This window comes from Anolis sagrei, chromosome 1 (genome assembly GCF_037176765.1).
Source record: "Anolis sagrei isolate rAnoSag1 chromosome 1, rAnoSag1.mat, whole genome shotgun sequence".
NCBI classification, from domain to species: Eukaryota; Metazoa; Chordata; class Lepidosauria; order Squamata; family Dactyloidae; genus Anolis; species Anolis sagrei.
Genome location: NC_090021.1, coordinates 220,438,204 through 220,457,299, shown reverse-complemented (window position 1 = coordinate 220,457,299; position 19,096 = coordinate 220,438,204). Strand labels below are relative to the sequence as shown.

Here is a 19,096-nt window from a genome sequence, read left to right as displayed (position 1 = left end):
TGCTATTCTTCTCTCCAATGAGCAATCAGGCTTTATTTCTTGAAGTATGGACGGCTAAACTGGTAGAGGAACAGAAATCACTCACTGCACCTCTCCAGGATTGCTCCAGAGGGTTTGGAAAATTTCCAAAACAGATTTGGATGACATGTGGGTTCATGCAGAAGAGAAGAGAGGCACTCCAAATGTTCACAAGAAGTCAACACTTGCTATTTTGGATAGAACTCAAAAAGGAAGAAATAAAATTACAGGAAGGAATAGAAAAGCCTGAGGCCTCAACAGATAACTCCATACATTTCAGTCATGTACTTTCAAGTGTTAAATACAACAAGCACTACAGAATATTCCACTTTAAAATATATTTGGATGTGCTGTAAGGTTCCCATAAACCAGTCTTTAAAAAATAAGTTAATCTCCCACTTGGGGAAAAGAAGGAAGAGCAGGAGACTGACATATATAACATTAAGCATTCAGTTAGGAGTATGTACCTGAAAATAAATTTCTTGGTGACACTACTTGATGAAAATGTACATTATAATCAGGTAGCATTTATCCCCTACAACAGAACAGGAGAAAATACACTTTCATAAGCTTTTGCAACCCCAGAAAAAGCATGTGTAATCTTCCAGGTAGTGTCCTTGCCCCTCTCAATTGGTCTTGGGGTAACAGTTTACTCCAGTTCACACATACAATCAAAAACAAAAATATTCTTTTAGAACTTGAAGTCCCAACTAGAAGTGGCATCTGGTCTTGACCTCTGGGGTACATAGCATACCAAAGGGCTGAAAACTGGCCAGCCAGACATGTTTTCATACTGTTGCTGTTGTGTGCCATCAAGCTTATGACAACCCTAAAATAAAACCACCATCATTTGTTTGTTTGGTTGTTCATTTTGGCAAAAAAATTTCAGACAAGGTTTCTTTTGCCTTCCTGGGAGAGAGTGTGACTTACCCAAGGTGCTTTCCATGAAAGACTGGGGATATAAATCCTATTCAGCAGAGTCTAGTGCTCAATATTCTGGCTCTCAGAATATTGGACTTAACCACAAACCAGGTTTGTGATTATTTTATGGTTATGCTTCTCTGGCTGTGAAGGGGATTCTTGCCCCTAAACAGAAAAGACCTTTCACTCCCGTCTTTAATACAGGATAAAACAACAATCCAGTTAAAGGTGAAGCTTGCATACTACACCTTTGCGGCTTCCACAACATTTTCCATCCTTTTGGTGAATCACAATGGTGCAAGTCAGATGTTTGCCATCACAACTCACTTTTTTCGATCATTAGTGAGTTCAAACTTCATAACCAATTTTAGAACAATACCAGTCCCAGCAATGGACATTTTCTCAGCTACAGTCCCACCATGAAATCTGGCTATTTTTTTGGTCAATGGAAAGCAGGTATCCAATTACTTTCTACAACAAATGTTCAGTTACTTTCCTATAGCTCAAGCATGGACAAACTTCGGCCCTCCAGGCATTTTGGACTTCAACTCCCAGAAATCCCAATCAGCTTGCCAGTTATTAGGAATTGTGAAAGTTGGAAGTCCAAAACACCTGGAGGGCCAAAGTTTGCCCATGCCTGCCCTGCTGGACTCAGAGCAACATCTGCAGAGACTTCTTCTGCCTTAGAAAATCATTATGGGTGACTTGGTGTGTATCTCTCCAGCTATAAGAAAATAACGGAATCCTTATCTGCCCTTTCTCTTACTCTTCACCAACAAGAAAATGGCCAAATTCAGGACACTATAGCTGAGAAAAGGTGGGCATTTTGAAGGAGACAATGGCAGCCACATTTATTTTCATAACTGCATTTTTGGTGCAGGTTTGTGGCCAATGTTTGAGCAAAGGTTTCTAAAATTGACTCTATTGACAATATACACCTGATCACTAAATTAGAAATGCCAACCAGAGATTTTGGCCACAGTAAAGAGAACAAAGATTATGGGATATACGGAATCCAGTTAAACTAAAGCAATTGTTTTTAGCTTAAAGCACAACACATTTCTTGTTGCTGTTTTAAAGGAAAAGCCTTGATTATTATACATATAACAGACAATTACGACTCCCAATCAGAAGAAGTACGATTTCTTTGATTCTAAGGTGCACTTCTGCCTCCTATATAAACATCGGTAAAAAAATTCGTGTGAGGAGCAACTTGTGAAATTCCAAGTCACTTCTGGTGTGAGAGAATTGGCCATTTGCAAAGACGTTGCCCAAGGGATGCCCAGATGTTTGATGTTTTACCATCCTTGTGAGAGGCTTCTCTCATGTCCCTGCATAGGGAGCTGGAGCTGACAGAGGGTGCTCAACCCGCTCTCCCTGGATTCGAACTGCTGACCTATCAGTCAACAGTCCTGGCGGCACAAGGGTTTAACCCATTGCACCACCAGAGGCTCCATCTTTAAAAATTAAGTTGTCTTATAATTGCAGGTGCTTTTTAATATACATATAAACAAAAACAAATTATGTTGTGGTGGTACTGAATTAGTGTGTGCCTTGTAATTGATATGGTCTTAAAATCAAAGAAATATGAGTATTTACAAGTGATAAACATCAGGAACCCCAATGGCTGTAGAAAATTAAGGCTACTTTTTCTGGGTCTAACACAACCATGCTACAGCCTAAGCGGGTCATACTAAGAAAATGATATCAAATGTTTCATTCAAATAGGCAATTCTGCTCTTCCAGCGCCTTTTTTAAACCTGTGGAATATACTACACACATAGATAGGCCCTTCCATCCATCCTAAGGAGAGCTATTCAAACATCCATATTCCAGCTAGGCAAAACACCACTGAGTCACACGTTTAATTCCTGAAAGCTTGGGAAGAAGAGAGGCACCACATGTATCTTGCCCTCACATATCAAGGGGAGCAAGAACTGAAAGAGTACATTGTTGTAACACCCACATTGGTAAAACCTCTAAACAGCTGGGAGCCTAGCTTGGATCAGAGAAGAGCTACAAAGCAGAAGCACATGATGGTGCAGCTGTTTCCAAACTATGCTATCAGAGGTCTGAGAAAGAAAGGGGGGCAAGGGAGGGAAGGGGAACAGTGTAATTACTTTGTCCATGACTCTGTCAGATAATACTAAGCTGATGGAGATTCCAGATTGAAACAGAGCCACGTGGAAGGATTCTGTGTATATTTTATGCCTAAAAGCAGCACTTCTGGACATACAGTACAACATCTTCTATTTTTCCGAAAACTGCCCTGTCTTATCTTTCAAGATACATGCCAAGATAATTTTAGAACCGAGCTAAAAATAATATTGTCACAAAAAGAACTGACAATACTAGAGAGTATTAAGGAGCTATAGGCCTGCACCACAGAAGCAGCTGGAATCCCTTTTGGGTCAGGAGATATGTGAAATAACTAAAAAACAAACCAAGAGGGAATGTTTAGGGTGCCACTGAAATCTCATCTAAAATAAATGCTGAAGTGAACTTGGGTGGCTCTTCCCTCAGTAAATATATGGGAGGAACTCCGAGGGAAGCCAGAAAAGTTTTAATGTATTGTTGAATGCTTTCATGGCTGGAATCACTGGTTGTTGTGTGTTTTCTGGACTGTATGGCCATGTTCCAGAAGCATTCTCTCCTGACGTTTCACCTGCATCTATGGCAGACATCGTCAGACCTCACAACCCCTGATGATGCCTGCCATAGATGTGAGTGAAACATCAGGAGATAATGCTTCTGGAACATGGCTATGCAGCCTGGAAAACACACAACCCAGAAAAGTTTTGATAAAGTTTTGATAAGTCTACTGCCAAAGTATGACACTCCATCTACCTAACCATGGTTTCCAACACAGTTCTTAGGACTAAGCACGTTTGTAAAAATTCATACACATTTATTCTTACAACAAGGCTTTCATAACTTGAGAGGCAGTAAGTAGTTATACTGAGATGTAATCATCGTTGATGCTATATAAATCATTTCTTATGCAGAAACATATTATTCCTTTAATATATGGTAAATTGATTGGAATGCTTTAAAAGAAGAAGGGGAAAAACAGCTCTAGATATAATTACCAATTCTAATAAAATCATATGTAATGCAATTCTCGAGATGGCTACTCAGAAGCGGGCTACAAATTGTTTAATGTGATTTCATCCCAACGAAGTGTGTGAAGAACTGCAGCCTCGGTCATCATTTCTACTATGGATTATCATCAATACACACTCTCAACAAGAAATCAAAAAGAATGAACATAATTTGATTTTCATGGTCTTTATCTGTCTTCAAGCTTTAAGACACACAGATACAGAAACAAACTAAAGAATGTATATACAGTAGTCAGGCAGTTGAAGAAAAATTAGATTCCCATGGTAACAAACTACAGCCTAGGTAACAAAAGGCCTGTCAACAGTTGCAAGACAATTTACCAATACCGATTTTAGTATCAGATGGCTCTGAACCCTATGCTCTTGTCTTTACCCTAAAACACAACAGATTAGAGAATCAGGTATTTACTTTTCAAGTCTGAAACACAAGGTTTAAGATTTGACGATTATGAGAAGAAATAGTTCTGATAATTTGAACTACATAAAAACAGGATTTTAGCAAATTATTGAGAACATAGCTGATGTGTTTACAATTAGGAGCTGTAGGATACTATTGTTATTGATAACTGCTTTCAAATTAACTTCCAAGTCACCTTATTCTTGAGGAGATCACAGTAGCACAATGGGTTAAAACCTTGTGCCAGTAGGACTGCTGACCAAAAGGTCGGCAGTTCAAATCCAGGGAGGCAGGGTGAGATCCCATTTGTCAGCTCCAGCTTTGCATGCGGGGACATGAGAGAAGCCTCCTATAGGATGGTAAAACACCTGGGTGTCCCCCGGGCAATGTCTTTGCAGACAGCCAATTCTCTCGCACCAGAATCGACTTGCAGTTTCTCAAGTTGCTCCTGACACACACACAAACCCCTTATTCTTAACAGCCCTGCTCAGGTCTTGCAGACTCCCTCTCTGAGTCCACCCATCAGTCCTCCACTTTACCAGGCATTATAGTATTTTCTAGTGGGTATGCTAGCCAAGAGTGCATAAGCGTGTTTCAAGTATGTTATATATTTTGAGCTTGTTCAAATGTAGTTTGAATAATGATTTGACGTCAGTGACGAATCTCTCTTTAAAATGAACAATTCTTTGGTTCTTCTCTCATTCATTCCAACTTCTACTCTTTTTCGTGTCAGGAGCGACTTGAGAAACTGCAAGTTGCTTCTGGTGTGAGAGAATTGGCCGCATCCAAGGACGTTGCCCAGGGGAAATCCAGATGTGTTACCATCCTGTGATAGGTTTCTCTCATGTGCTTGCATGGGAAGCTGGAGCTGACAGGTGGGAGCTCACCCTGTCACGTGGATTCGAACCACCAACATTAGCTCAGCAGTTCAGCCAGCACAAGGTTTTAATCCATTATGCCACTGTGGCTCCCTCATACATCATCATGTTTTACTTATTTAATTCTGTTTAGTATCAACCATAGTATGACACTCCATCTACCTAACCATGGTTTCCAACACAGTTCAGAACAAATAAAAATAATCATCAATCAGTTCAATTGTCAGCAACAAATATGGTATGAATCAATAAATAAATGAGTCAAAGCACACGAGGGGGTAGCATATGCACCAATGCTCACTTATCGAATATCACTTAAAAGGCATATAAAAAGTAATTCTCAAATTCCTATTAGACAAGAAGCTAAGGATAGGAGAACAGCCCCTGACTTAGAGATCTCATAATGGATTCGTAACTAAGGCAAGATTTGCACTAAGAATTTGCTTTGGCTCAAAGCCATGAACCTCTAAGAAGTCTGTTAGTGTCCAGTCAAAATCAATGAATAACCTAAAATGGATTTTCCCCTCAAATTAGATGTAGAAATGGGAGGAAAGATAAGACCAAATGCAATTTTCTTTTTCTTTAGGTGCCAGAGATATAGCATGATCTATTAACTAAAGTGATATTCCAGGACACTCAACACTGTTGAACTCACCAATTCCAAAAGTTAAAATACAGCTTATATGTACAACCACCCCTGTCATTATATATAGCACTAGGAGCTTCTGAATATCCAGATCAGAAATAAGTGGGACAGTGTGTTCCAACCAAATAGATTATTTCATAAATCAATTTAGTCAAAATACATATAAATCAACTATTTTATGTTTTCTATGAGTCTTTTGAAGAAGTCACGAGGAATAGGTAAATCAAACAGAACATAAGATGTAATAATGGTAATATTTTAGGAAATATCCACAACTGCTTGGGTACATAATGCTTGACAGGCAACTATATGCAAGTGCTAGTTAACAAAATTGTGGTGCAACGTTAAAAGGAAACTACATACAATACAACAAATATTCTCTTTAATTATGCTTTTTCATTTTCTTTTGCTGTTATTTGGGGAGATAGTGCGGCAACAGGTGAATTCCTTTCCTTCCTAAAGTTAGTATGATGAATAGGATGACAAGCAGCATTTAAAAGGGGAACAACAGCATTTGGAAAGACAAGAGTGTCTCTGGAATATAAGCAATCCCGATAACATATCCATATGCAACTACTGTTACAAAAAAATAATAATAAGGGAATGGGGAACATTTTGTCTATGGAATAGTTTTTTTTCTATGTCAGGAGTGATTTGAGAAACTGCAAGTTACTTCTGGAGTGAGAGAATTGGCCATCTGCAAAGACGTTGTCCAGGGGACACCCGGATGCTTTACCATCCCGTGGGAGGCTTCTCTCATGTCCCCGCATGAGAAGCTGAAGCTAACAGAGGGGTGCTCCCTCTGTTCCCCTGATTCAAACCGCTGACCTTTCAGTCAGCAGCCCTACTGGCACAAGGCTTTAACCCATTGCACCATCAGGGGCTCCTTATGGAATAGATTAAGAAGTAACCTTCTCTAAGCACTGCAAAAATAGAAATCACAGGGTTAATGTATTTAAAAAAAAACCCTCTCCCACCCTTAAATTGTTTTTTTATAATTTGTGAATTATGGTACAGGTTATATGGGACATCAGGTTAGAAGGGGGGGGGGGACACACACAAGTGTTAGCATTGTTCCACTGGTGGCTGTACAGTTGCTTTATTGAAAAATAAGAAAAAGAAAGCAGCAACAGCTCTTACAGGCTGAGTGAAGTTGTAAATACTTGGAAACTGCAGAACTGAAAACAAAGTACCAGATTTGAAGCTAGCATAAGGATGGAAATTGTAATCCTGCCCTCACATTGCTTGTGCTAATTAGCTAATATACTTTTACCAGTCATTTTCACTTCTCAACACCAAATGTATATGTAGGATTAGGAAGCTCTTGCTTCTTCTCCAGTCAAATCCATACCTTACTTCTTCTTCTGGTGTGTGTTATAGCTGAGTGCATTAAACATGAATTCTGAATTGATCAGGGCTGTGACTTGATAACCGTTAATAATTCCTGACAAGTGACACTATTCAATGCCAAGACATGATTGAAAGCAGCATCAATAACTAATCAGTAACTACTCAAACCACATCTCTACACTTTAGGGCAGGCATGGGCAAACCTCGCCCCTCCAGATATTTTGGATTTCAACTCCTGCAATTCCTAACAGCTGGTATGGGCCAACTTGTTCACTCCAGGTATTTTGGACTTCAGCTCCCACTGGCTGTTAGGAATTGTGAGAGTTGAAGTCCAAAACACCTAGAGGGCCGAATTTGGCCCATTTCTGCTTTAGGGCCGTCTATAAGACATACACAACCACCTGGTGGTGCAGGTGGTTAAACCACTGAGCTGCTGAACTTACTGACTGAAAGATCGAATCCAGTTCGAATCCAGGGCGCAGGGTGAGCTCCTGCTGTTAGGCCCAGCTTCTGCCAACTTAGCAGTTCAAAAACATGCAAATGTGAGTAGATCAATAAGTACCACTTCTGCAGGAAGGTAATGGTGCTCCATGAAGTCATGCTGGCCACATGACCTTGGAGGGATCTATGGACAATGCCAGATTTTTGGCTTAGAAATTGAGCTGAGCACCACCCAGAGTGGGACAAGACTAGACTTAATGTCAGGGAATACCTTTACCTTTTACTATAAGGCATGCACACATGTCCCATTCTGAATACTACAAGGCAGCTGCACAACTCCTGGGAAAGTGGTGTTCCAATTTCACACAACAAAAATAACCCCTAAATTCTTAGAAGCCAAAGCTCTCCTAAACATCCAATACCTCAGCCTTACCTGTTTCAGTAAAAACTTGTCTTCTGCATTGATTTTGAAAGAAATGGCCAGGTGGATGGCGGAAAGTACCACGCCGCTGATGACGGCAGCCCTCATCCTGACCGGCAGCAAGGTGTAGATACTGTAGATGAAAAAGATAGTCCACCAAATGCCTTCAGAGGCACTCCGGGGCTGCATCAGCAAGCAGCCAACCACTTGCACGGCAAACACCACAAGGATGACGGAGTAGCACATGAGCCACATGTGGTCCTGGTGGAAGTCATTGCGGTTGCAGACAGCGCCCAGGGCCACCATCAGCAGGATGGCCAGGGACAGCACCACCACATAGGGCACCTGGTAGCGGCCGTGGACCGTGTGGAAGAGCAGCATGACCAAGCAGACCAGGACCAGCACAGCCATCAGCATGGTCAGGCTGCTTTGGTTGAGGCGGAAGAAATAGCGCTGGTAGAGGTGCTCCAGTTTCTCTGACTGGAACTTCTTGGACCTGAAGACCTGCAGCAGGGCACCGCAGCAGCGGCCCAGGGAGAAGACCCTCTGGGACCTCCTTTCGTCCTCCAGGCGCTCCTCCTCCTCCTCCAGCTCCTCGATCTTGGCCTTGATGCGCTTCTCCTCCAGGCCCAGCTCCACGGAGCGCGGGCGCACCTCGCCTTGCTCTGCGCCATAACGCCTGGGGCTGGCACCCAGTGAGGGTGGCTGTCCCTTCTCGTGGTCCTGCCAGGCGGACTTGGACCGGAAGCTCAGCATCCTGCAGCCACTCACCCCATGGGGGTTCCTGCCTCCTCCTCCTCCACCGGGCAGCTCATAGTCTTCCTCGTTCCTCCACCTGTTTGCCATGGGGGAAGACCTCCTGAGTGAGGAAGCCCTGGTAGGGAGTGGGTAGGAGTATCCATTGGCCCTGGACTCGGAGGAAGCCTCTCCCCAGGCAGAGCGGTGCTGCTCCCCTCCTCCTCCGCCTCCAGGAGCAGCAGTTGGGGCGCCAAACCCCGGAGGGCTGACGCTATTGGAGCGGGACATGAGAGGGATCCTGCCTCAAGGGAAGGAGGAGGCGGAAGCACCACTAGGAGGAATCCCACTCATGGCCTGAGGACCAATCTCAGAAGGGGAAAAGGGACAGTTTCCAGAACTTTTGAGGAGTCAGTCCGGGCTGCATCCAAAGTTCCCAGAGATGAAGGAATAGCCAGCTCCTTAGAAGCCCGTCTCTCAGTCTGTCTGTCTGTCAGTCAGTCAGTCACGGGGTTGGGGATGGGAGAGCCCGGTCTTTCTTCCTCCTCCAGGATGTCAGCAGCAGCCGCTCCAGGCTTCTCCCTTGAGAACCAGGCTGCCCCCGAGGAAAGGCCCCCATAGCCTGCGACCGGCCCATCAGGAGCGCAGAGGAGGGAAGGAAGGAAGGCAGGCAGGCAGGGAGGCACCGGCGGCCCCTCAAGCCCAGCGGGGAGGCAGCTCGGGCACCAGCAGCATCTTCTTCCCTGGGGGTCAGAAGGGACTCGCGGGGGCCACGCGGCCCAGCCTCCTCCTCCGCCGGGGCCCTTCTCCCGGGAAGAAGGGAGACCAGTGCCCCGGCATCCTCCCTCCGTCCGTCGGGGATTTTCTCAGGGAGAAGTGGGATTAGGGGGAGAGGAAGGCTTCGGGGAAGCAACCCGCCTATTTCTTGGTCATCTGGAGAGGAGGAGGAGGAGGAGGAGGCGTCGGCCTCGGGAAGCCGCTGGGGGCATGGCTGGGGGTTGGGGAAGCCCGAGCCCCCTCAAGGCGGAGGAAGCACGCGCTGGCCGCAGCAGGGAAGGAGCACCTTCAGAGCATCCCCGGTGCTGTGGGAGCCTCGTCCTCTCTTTGCAGGCGGGCGGAGGGGGAGAAGAGGAGGGAGGGTGGATGGAGGGATGGATGGATGGAGGAGGAGGCGCAGACACCGCGCTGCTGCTGCTGCTCTTGCTCCTTTCCCACTGCAGGGAGAGCGGCAAAGGCTCACGCAGCGAGGCAACGTGTGTGTAGAAAAGGAAAAAGGCAGGCAGGCAGAGGCACGCGCTCGCTTGGAAGGCAAAACACACATATACACGGGGCGCGCGCCGCCTTGATGCTGCTGCTGCTCCTATTGCCTCCCTTCGAGCCTCATTCAATGCATGTCTCCTTCCCTTGCAATGCAAATAACTACTACAAGGCTCCTAACCAAGAGAAACCCACTCCTCCCTTTTTCTTTCCGCCTTGCCACCTCGGCCCCCTTTAGCAGCAGCAACAGCGGCAGCGAAGCTCACGCGCCTTGGCTGCAGCTGCCTCATCTGGCCCGGCGTGCGCGCGCGCTGGCTCACTCACTCTCTCTCGCGCGCACTCGCACTCGCTCGCGCTCCTCCCCCCTCCCTACCGCGCGCGCGCCCTCCTTTGCTCTGCTCTTCTCTGTTCTGCCGCCCTCACCTTGCGGCGGGGAAAAGCAGGCTCGTCTCGCACCGCCCCTTTCGAAAAGCCAACCCTTCTCCTGTCTCGCGCACTCCTACTGTAGTGTATATATACCAGCCCGCGCCAGGCTTGCACGGTGGGGAAAAACCACGCCTCCTTTCTCTCCAGTCTGGAAAGCGATTGGGCTGCTCGTCGGCCGGCGATTCGCGCCATTGGGCGGTTTCCCGGAGCTGGGCGGAGGGGGCGGGTTTCTTGTCCAACGATAAACCCCGGCTTGGAAGGAAGGAGGCGGGGAGAGAGGAGCGGGCATCTGCAAGAAAGAGAAGGGGTCGGGGGATTCCTAACTCCCGGGGGAGGGGCCAGGGCGGCAGTGATGCTCCTCGTTTCTCTCCACACTTCTCTACTCTGTTCCAGGGCGAGATATACAGGTTTTCCTGAAACTCCCGGCCTTTCTCCATTTTCCAGCGGATATTGGCAATCGGGTCTCTCCTTCCTCTGCCTTTTCTAAAGCCAGCTTGTCCATCTGGCAACTCTTTCAAGCGCCTGCGGGGCAAAAGGAAAGGGCCTGAAGTTGTTAGGAATGGTGGGAGCTGAAGCCCAAAACACCTGGAAGGCCCAACTTTGCCCAGGCCTGCTTTATGACCATCCTCCTAATTCCACACAATGTACTTTCTGTTTTATTGACTACTAGCTGTCCCCTGCCACGTGTTGCTGTGGCCCAGTCTGGTGATCTGGAAAATAAACTAATGAGAAAGTGTTGGTTTGTAATATATGTGTAATTTCTTTATGCTCGTGGATGAACAGTACTTCTTGTTGTTTCTTTGTCAGTGTTGATGTGGAGGTCGTCTGGTTTGCCTACTCTGAAACATGCAACATATCATTGTCCTTCTTTAAGGGTCCCTTTCAAATCAGTGATATTATATCTGTCATATACATATATATGTGTGTGTGAATCATGTTTCTGTTGGTTGTTGGGGTTCTGTGTGGGAGGTTTGCCCAATTCTATCGTTGGTGGGGTTCAGAGTGTTCTTTTATTGTAGGTGAACTATAAATCCCAGCAACTACAACTCCCAAATGTCAAGTTCTATTTCCCCCCCAAACTCCATCTGTGTTCATATTTGAGGATATGAAGTATTTGTGCCAAGTTTTGTCCAGATCCATCACTGTTTGAATTTACAGTGCTCTCTGGATGTAGGTGAACTACAACTTCCAAATTCAAGTTCAATGTCCACCAAACACTTCTAGAATTTTCTGTTGGTTGTGGGAGTCCTATGTGCCAAGTTTGATTCAATTCCATCGTTGTTGGGGTTCAGAGTGCTCTTTGATTGTAGGTGAATTATAAATCCAAGCATATACAACTCCCAAATGACAAAATCAATTTTTTTGAGTGATGGTCACTCCTTGGAGTAGTAGATGTCTTGTGTCCAAATTTGGTTGCAATTCACCCAGTGGTTTTTGAGTTCTGTTAATCCCACAAATGAACATTACATTTTTATTTATATAGATTCTAAAGCCTTTGACTGTGTGGATCATAACAAATTGTGGCAAGTTCTTGGTGGGATGGGCATCCCAAGCCACCTTGTCTCTCTCCTGAGGAATCTGTACAAGGACCAAGTAGCAACAGTCAGAACTAACCACGGAACAACAGACGGGTTCAAGATTGGGAAAGGCGTACGGCAGGGTTGTATACTCTCATATTCAACTTGTATGCAGAACACATCGTGTGATGTGCGGGGCTTGATGGATGCAAGGCTGGGGTGAAAATTGCTGGAAGAAACATTAACAACCTTAGGTATGCAAATGACACCACTTTGATGGCCAAAAGTGAGGAGGAGCTGAGGAGCCTTCCAATCAAGGTGAAAGAAGAAAGCGCAAAAGCTGGGTTGCAGTTAAACATAAAAAAACCAAGATTATGTCAACAAGAATGATTGACAACTGGGAAATAGAGGGAGAAAACATGGAGGCAGTGACAGACTTTGTATTTCTAGGCGCAAAGATTACTGCAGATGCAGACTGCAGTCAGGAAATCAGGAGACGCTTATTTCTTGGGAGGAGAGCAATGACCAATCTCGATAAAATAGTGAAGAGTAGAGACATCACACTGGTGACTAAGATCCGCATAGTTAAAGCAATGGTATTCCCTGTAGTCACCTACGGATGTGAGAGCTGGAACATAAGGAAGGCTGAGCAAAGGAAGACAGATGCTTTTGAGCTGTGGTGTTGGAGGAAAGTTCTGCGAGAAGATCCAACCAGTCCATACTTCAGGAAATAAAACCCAACTGCTCACTAGAGGGAAGGATAGTAGAGGAAAAGATGAAGTACTTTGGCCACATCATGAGAAGACAGGAAAGCTTAGAGAAGACAATGATGCTGAGGAAAATGGAAGGAAAAAGGAAGAGCCGACTAAGGGCAAGATGGATGGATGGATGGTATCTTTGAAGTGACTTGATTGACCTTGAAGGAGCTCGGGGTGGTGATGGCCGACAGCAAGCTCTGGCATGGGCTGGTCCATGAGGTCACGAAGAGTCGGAAACAACTGAATGAATAAACAACTCAGCCACTTAAGCATTTGAGAGGGAAAAGGAAGGGGCCTGAGGCTGTTAGGAATGATGGGAGTTGAAGTCCAAAAAACCTGAAAGGCAGGCCCAAGTTGGCCCAGGTCTGCCTTAAAGGCATTAAAAGTATCCATTTCAATTCTTCATTCCTGGATGCAGAGAGAACCCTCTGGCAAGGACATAGGAGTCTCACAAAATGCCAGTTACAGAGGACCAGTCCTGGGGGTTTCTTTTTACCACTCGAGTTGTTCCCACCAAAAGTCCCTTCTGTGAGAGAAAACCATGTGGCTAAAAACATAAGAGGTGTCCTGGATTGGGACTAAGGCCCACCGGTAGAACCATATGGGCCTAAATGTTGAGCTTTTGCCTCAACATTTGATGACAGTCGGGATGCTGTGAGTTTTCCAGCCTGTCTGGCCATGTTCCAGAAGCATTCCCTCCTGACATTTCGCCACATAAATGGCAGGCATCCTTAGAGGTTGAGGGGTCTGTATACCATGCAGCTGTGGACAAGTCTACATCGGGACAACCAAATGCAGCATGGCCCAAACACGAATCAAGGAACATGAAAGGCACTGCAGACTAATTCAACCAGAAGAAGTCAACCATAGCAGAGCACCTGATGAACCAACCTGGACACAGCATATTATTTGAGAACACAGAAATGCTGGACCACTCTAACAACCACCATGTCAGACTATACAGAGAAGCCACTGAAATCAACAAACGTGGAAAATTTCAACAGAAAGGAGGAAACCATGAAAATGAACAAAATCGGGCTACTAGTATTTTAAAAACTCTACAATCAGGACAGTAAATAAAGAACAACACTAAAAAAAAGCAGGGGAATTTCAGACAAGAAAAATCAGGACCAGCTAATCACCTCCCAACAAAGGATTCCCCCGGGCAGGAAGCAGCTAGGCTTTGAAGCTGCAAGGCCATTAAATGCTAATCAAGGTGGCCAATTGCAACATTCAGACAAGAGTTCTTTCTCGCACCATGGACATTCCAGAGATATATAAACCTCACTTGCCTAGTTTCCAACAGACTCCTCAAACTCAGACTCAGAGGATGCCTGCCATAGATGTGGATGAAACATCAGGAGAAAATGCTTCTGGAACATGGCCATACAGCCTGGAAAACTCACAGCAACCAACCCAGTGATTTCAGCCTTTAAAGCCTTCGACTACAAATTTGATTACTCTGCTTTGGGGACTCTCTTACGCTTGTCACATTTCTCAATATCTCCTGGTGCCCCTTTCTCCAGAGCGGCTAATTAGATGTTCTTGAGAAATCCACAACTGGATCTTGAAAACAACAATCCCATCTTTATTGCTGTTCCTAAACAGCTTACCTTTGCATCTATTTGAACAGACACTGAATATATTCTCTAGGGTACATTTGCTGTTTCCTGGCTTGCAACCAACTAGTGTGCTTTCCTGGCATATTTGTGGCCATATTTTATTCATAAATAGCTGGTCTTCTCAAAATTATAGTCATAAGGGGCTTCTTTGGCAACTGTTACCATTACTTCATACCGTTCATGGCAAGAACAGTCAATGGGCTATTTTCTTGACTCAACAATTGTGGTCTGTTGATCCGTATCAGTATGACTGATGGCAGGTTGTATATAGAATTCTAGAATCACAGAGTTGGAAGAGAGCTCATAGGCCATCCAGTCCAACCCCCTGCCAAGAAGCAGGAAAATTGCAGTCAGAGCATCCCCAACAGATGGTCATCCAGGCCTCTGCTTAAAAAGCCTTCAAAGAAGGAGCCTCCACCACACTCCAGGGCAGAGAGAGGGATCCACTGCCGAATAGCTCTCAGTCAGGAAGTTCTTCCTCATGTTCAGGTGGAATCTCCTTTCCTGTAGTTTGAAGCCATTGCTCCGCATCCTAGTTTCCAGGGCAGCAGAAAACAAGCCTGCTCCCTGTGACTTCCCCTCATGTATTTATACATGGCCATCATGTCTCCTCTCAGTCTTCTCTTCTGCAGGCTAAACATGCCCAGTTCTTTAAGCTGCTACTCACTGGGCATGTTCTCCAGACCCCTGATCATTTTATTCGTCCTCCTCTGGACACATTCAAACTTGTCAAGAGCCCCCTTCAATTGTGGTGCCCAGAATTGGACACTGTGTTCCAGGTGTGGTCTGACAAAGGCAGAATAGAGGGGTAGCATGACTTCCCTGGATCTACTCCTATTTATGCAGGCCAAAAATCCCATTGGCTTTTTAGCCACATCACATTGTTGGCTCATGCTTAACTTCTTGTCCACAAGGACTCCAAGATCTTTTTCATGCATACTGCTATCGAGCCAGGCATCTCCCACTGTATCTGCATTTAATTTTTTTCTGCCTAAGTGGAATATCTTGAACTTCATTTTGTTAGTTTTGGCCCATCTCTCTTATTTGTTCATATTGTTTTGAATTCTGCTCCGGTCTTCTGGGGTATTGGCTATCCCTCCCAATTTGGTGTCATCTGCAAACTTGATGATCACGCTTTCTAATCCTTCATCTAAGTAATTAATTAAGATGTCAAACAGGACTGGGCCCTGCTTATGACACTCCACTCATCACTCCTTTCCAGGATGAAGAGGAAGCATTGGTGAACACACTTTGGGTTCGTTCGCTTAACCAATTACAGATCCACCTAACTAGTTTTGCCTTGCCCACATTGGACTACTTTGTTTGCCAGAAGGTCGGGGGGGGGGGGGGGGGCTTTTTCAAGGAAGGCCTTCCTGAAATCCAGATATGCTACATCCACGGCATTCCCTGCATCTACCCAGCTTGTAACTCTATCGAAGAAAGAGATCAAATTGGTCTGACATATATCTAACCTTGAGTTTGTCTGAATTTTTCTGTTACATGTCTTTAACTGAGCTTATGCTTTCTGAATATTTTGGATGTCCTCAGCAGCTACCATCCATGTCCACAGGAGAAAGAGTTTGTGCTAAGAACAGATCTGTATTTCAGTCTGAAGCTCCCCCAAAGGGCTTCCTCCTCAATCTGCTCAGCCTCCAAGCGGCAAATAGTCCACATGTCCTATTTTTGTAGAATGCCTTCATTTACTCTACTGATTTAATGCACTTTTAAATTGCCCACTAACCAAATCTTTATATGTGCTTTACAATCTGTTGGCACTATAAAAGTCTTTAAAATGAAACTATCAATACCATAAAACAATGACCGAAGAAGCAGACATCAAGCCAAGATAAAACTGGCAGCAATAAAAAAAATTCAACACAGAAAACCAACATTAAAATTTAGCATCTGGAGCAAGAAAAGGGGCACAACAGTTAAAAACATCAAAAACAGTTCATCAGATGATTGCCAGAATAAAAACACTTGCACTTGGCACCAAAAAAACCATAAAAGTATGTGCCAGGCAAGGCTTTACTGGGAGGGTATTCCATATATGGTGTGCTATTGCTGAAGAAAGCCCTTTTCTTGTTGCCTCCTGCCTTGCATTATTATTGCTTGGGCCTTCAGGGTTGGGCCTCAGCTGAATATTAAAGTAGGTAAGTATGGCAAAAGATACTTCTTCCACTCCATAATATGCACCTCTGCAAATCATAGAATTGGAAGAGACAACATGGACCATCCAGTCCAACCCACTGCCCTACAGGAAAAGCACAATCAAAGCACCCCCTGTACAACAAAATGATGTTTTTCTTCTTGTACAAGGATAGAGATGTTTCAGTTATCCAGACATCTTCACTAACCCCTAAATGTTAGAAGCAGAGGACAATATACATTTCCTTTATCTCATGTTAAGCTGGAGAGAAAAAAATATATAGCTCTTACGAACTGACCATTTTGGCACTTATTCTAACAGCTGATGAATATACAACAGCAATCGGGAGTCAGGGCAATAATGAAAAGGGCCAAGCAGTCCTTTCCAGGCAGAGTGAGGGCAGAAAGCACTGCCCTCACTCAGATGAGGTGAAATTCTGGCATCAAATTAGTCATGTCACAACTCACAACAGGAATTAAATTAGTCACGTCACAGATCATAATAATAACTAAAAGAAATACTTCGCCTTAAGGCATATAGAAGCAGCTTCCAGGCTTCCGTTCCATATGGAAGGTGAGCATGGAATTTAGAAAGATCTACTTTAAAGGCACCAGATCCTGTCTGATCTTGGAAAATAAGCAAGATCAGCCCTGGCTAGTGCTTGGATGGGAGACCACCAAAAAAACCAGGTGCCATAGGCTCTATTTCAGAGAAACAGACCAACAAAACCACTCTGAGTATTCCTTGTAAAACCGTATAAAATTTATGGGGTCACCATAAGGTGATCTCAAACACACACTCATTCTAAAGTTCACGTACAGAATGGCATTTTGGCTGTTTACACTGTTGTAGGCATTTTTTTCATACTTTTAAAAAGTTGTGACAAGACATCACAAGACTGATTGTAGGTTAACTGGCAAAATAAACTCTTAAAATAAAGTTCAGTAATTGTAAAGGAAGGACTGCAGGACAAGCTTTTCAGGCAGAAGATGATCACAAGTCCAGTCCCAAGGAGGGCTTGGCAATCCTTGCTTATGAAACCAAAATAAGTTGGCTAGCCTTTTGTACGAAAATGTGCTTTCTCAACTCTGTTTAGGGGGCAAGCCTTTAAGAGGCAGATACTATCTTGGTATTATACTTAATACGCCTTAAACTACCCTTTTTGTGTGTGTGTGAAGGTGGGAGATAACTTCATCAAGAACAGATAATCCATTTCTGCATTAATAGCCCTACCCCCAGCAGCAACTATATCTGATCCAGTAAATATTATTCCACTGCCTGGTTTTTCAATTCACAACAAAGCCCCAAAGATCTTCCCGATATTCTTCTTGAACTGGCTGTTTCGGAAAGAAAATGCCTCAGAATATCCTGCAGGTGCAGTCCTGCAGACACATGGTGGCCTCAATATAGCATCCCCTGATTGTAGCATAAAATAAAAACATGCAAACATATGGCAGAGCATCACTACACAATGCCATGCTGAACAGCAACACTGCACAATTACTGACTGCAACACACAATCCGCAATCATAATGGAAAGCATCAGATCTAGAATTGCAATGTATAACTGCAATGCAAAGTATAGGGCACACAATCACAATGCAGAGCATGCAACTTCTAAAGACAAGGCAGAGATTAATATGCTGCCTGCACAACTCTGCTTCCGCAGCTAGTCCTACATACGTAGCATGAGTAACATGTGTCTATGTTCCTAAATGAATTCTGATAGTGGTTTCTTGGCCATCAAGCAGTTGCAAAATAATTCCTGAAGCTGTAATATCTGAATACACCACAACTGCTCTTCTAACATGTACAATATAGTATATATTGGGGCAGAGGTGACCTATGCCTATGAAGGATTGGGCCTCTATTTTCACCTATCTAGGAAAGGGAGTCTTTCTTTCACTATGGAAAGTTGATGAATACACTTTCAATGTATCTTAGGAGCAAATTACATAGCAGAATGCCTGCAGCAAAGTCCCAGACCTTCAAAATACCATAGGTGGAAGTTTTTTTTATGTAGCAGCATGTGTGACTGCCAACCTCTTGATCCACGCTCAAAATAATTTTCTCATAGAGACCAGTTTCCAAGGATAAAAGCAGACCAGGGGTCCCACTGAAGTGAGGAAATAACAAGGGCAGTGTGGTGGAAATACATAACCAGAAAAATGTCCAGTAAATAGAGTTGTGCTCTTGTATCTTCACTGGGAAACAATGCATATATCCATGTCTGAATGATATCACTTTTTTCTTTTTTATAATTCAGTATTTTCTGTATGCATTTATATGCAAGATGCTGATGCCATTTGAATCTTCCAGCAATCTGGTTCACATACACCCCATGTTCTGTCTAACATTCTAGGCCAAATGATCAACTACCACATACAACATACAATTGGTTATTTGGAACCTATAAAGATTGCAAGCAATTTTGAAAT

At 44.2% G+C, this 19,096-nt stretch overlaps 1 protein-coding gene across 1 annotated transcript in view; it reads right to left on the bottom strand.

The window, feature by feature from the left end:
- The window catches only part of ADCY5 (adenylate cyclase 5), a 264,047-nt gene extending 254,382 nt beyond the window's left edge, over window positions 1-9,665 (bottom strand). Inside the window, exon 1 of the mRNA XM_060774794.2 lies at window positions 8,207-9,665. Coding sequence (XP_060630777.2) covers window positions 8,207-9,220 — 1,014 coding nt within the window. The 5' untranslated portion in view covers window positions 9,221-9,665. The remainder of the gene's footprint in view (window positions 1-8,206) is intronic.
- Between the last annotated feature and the right edge of the window lie 9,431 nt (window positions 9,666-19,096).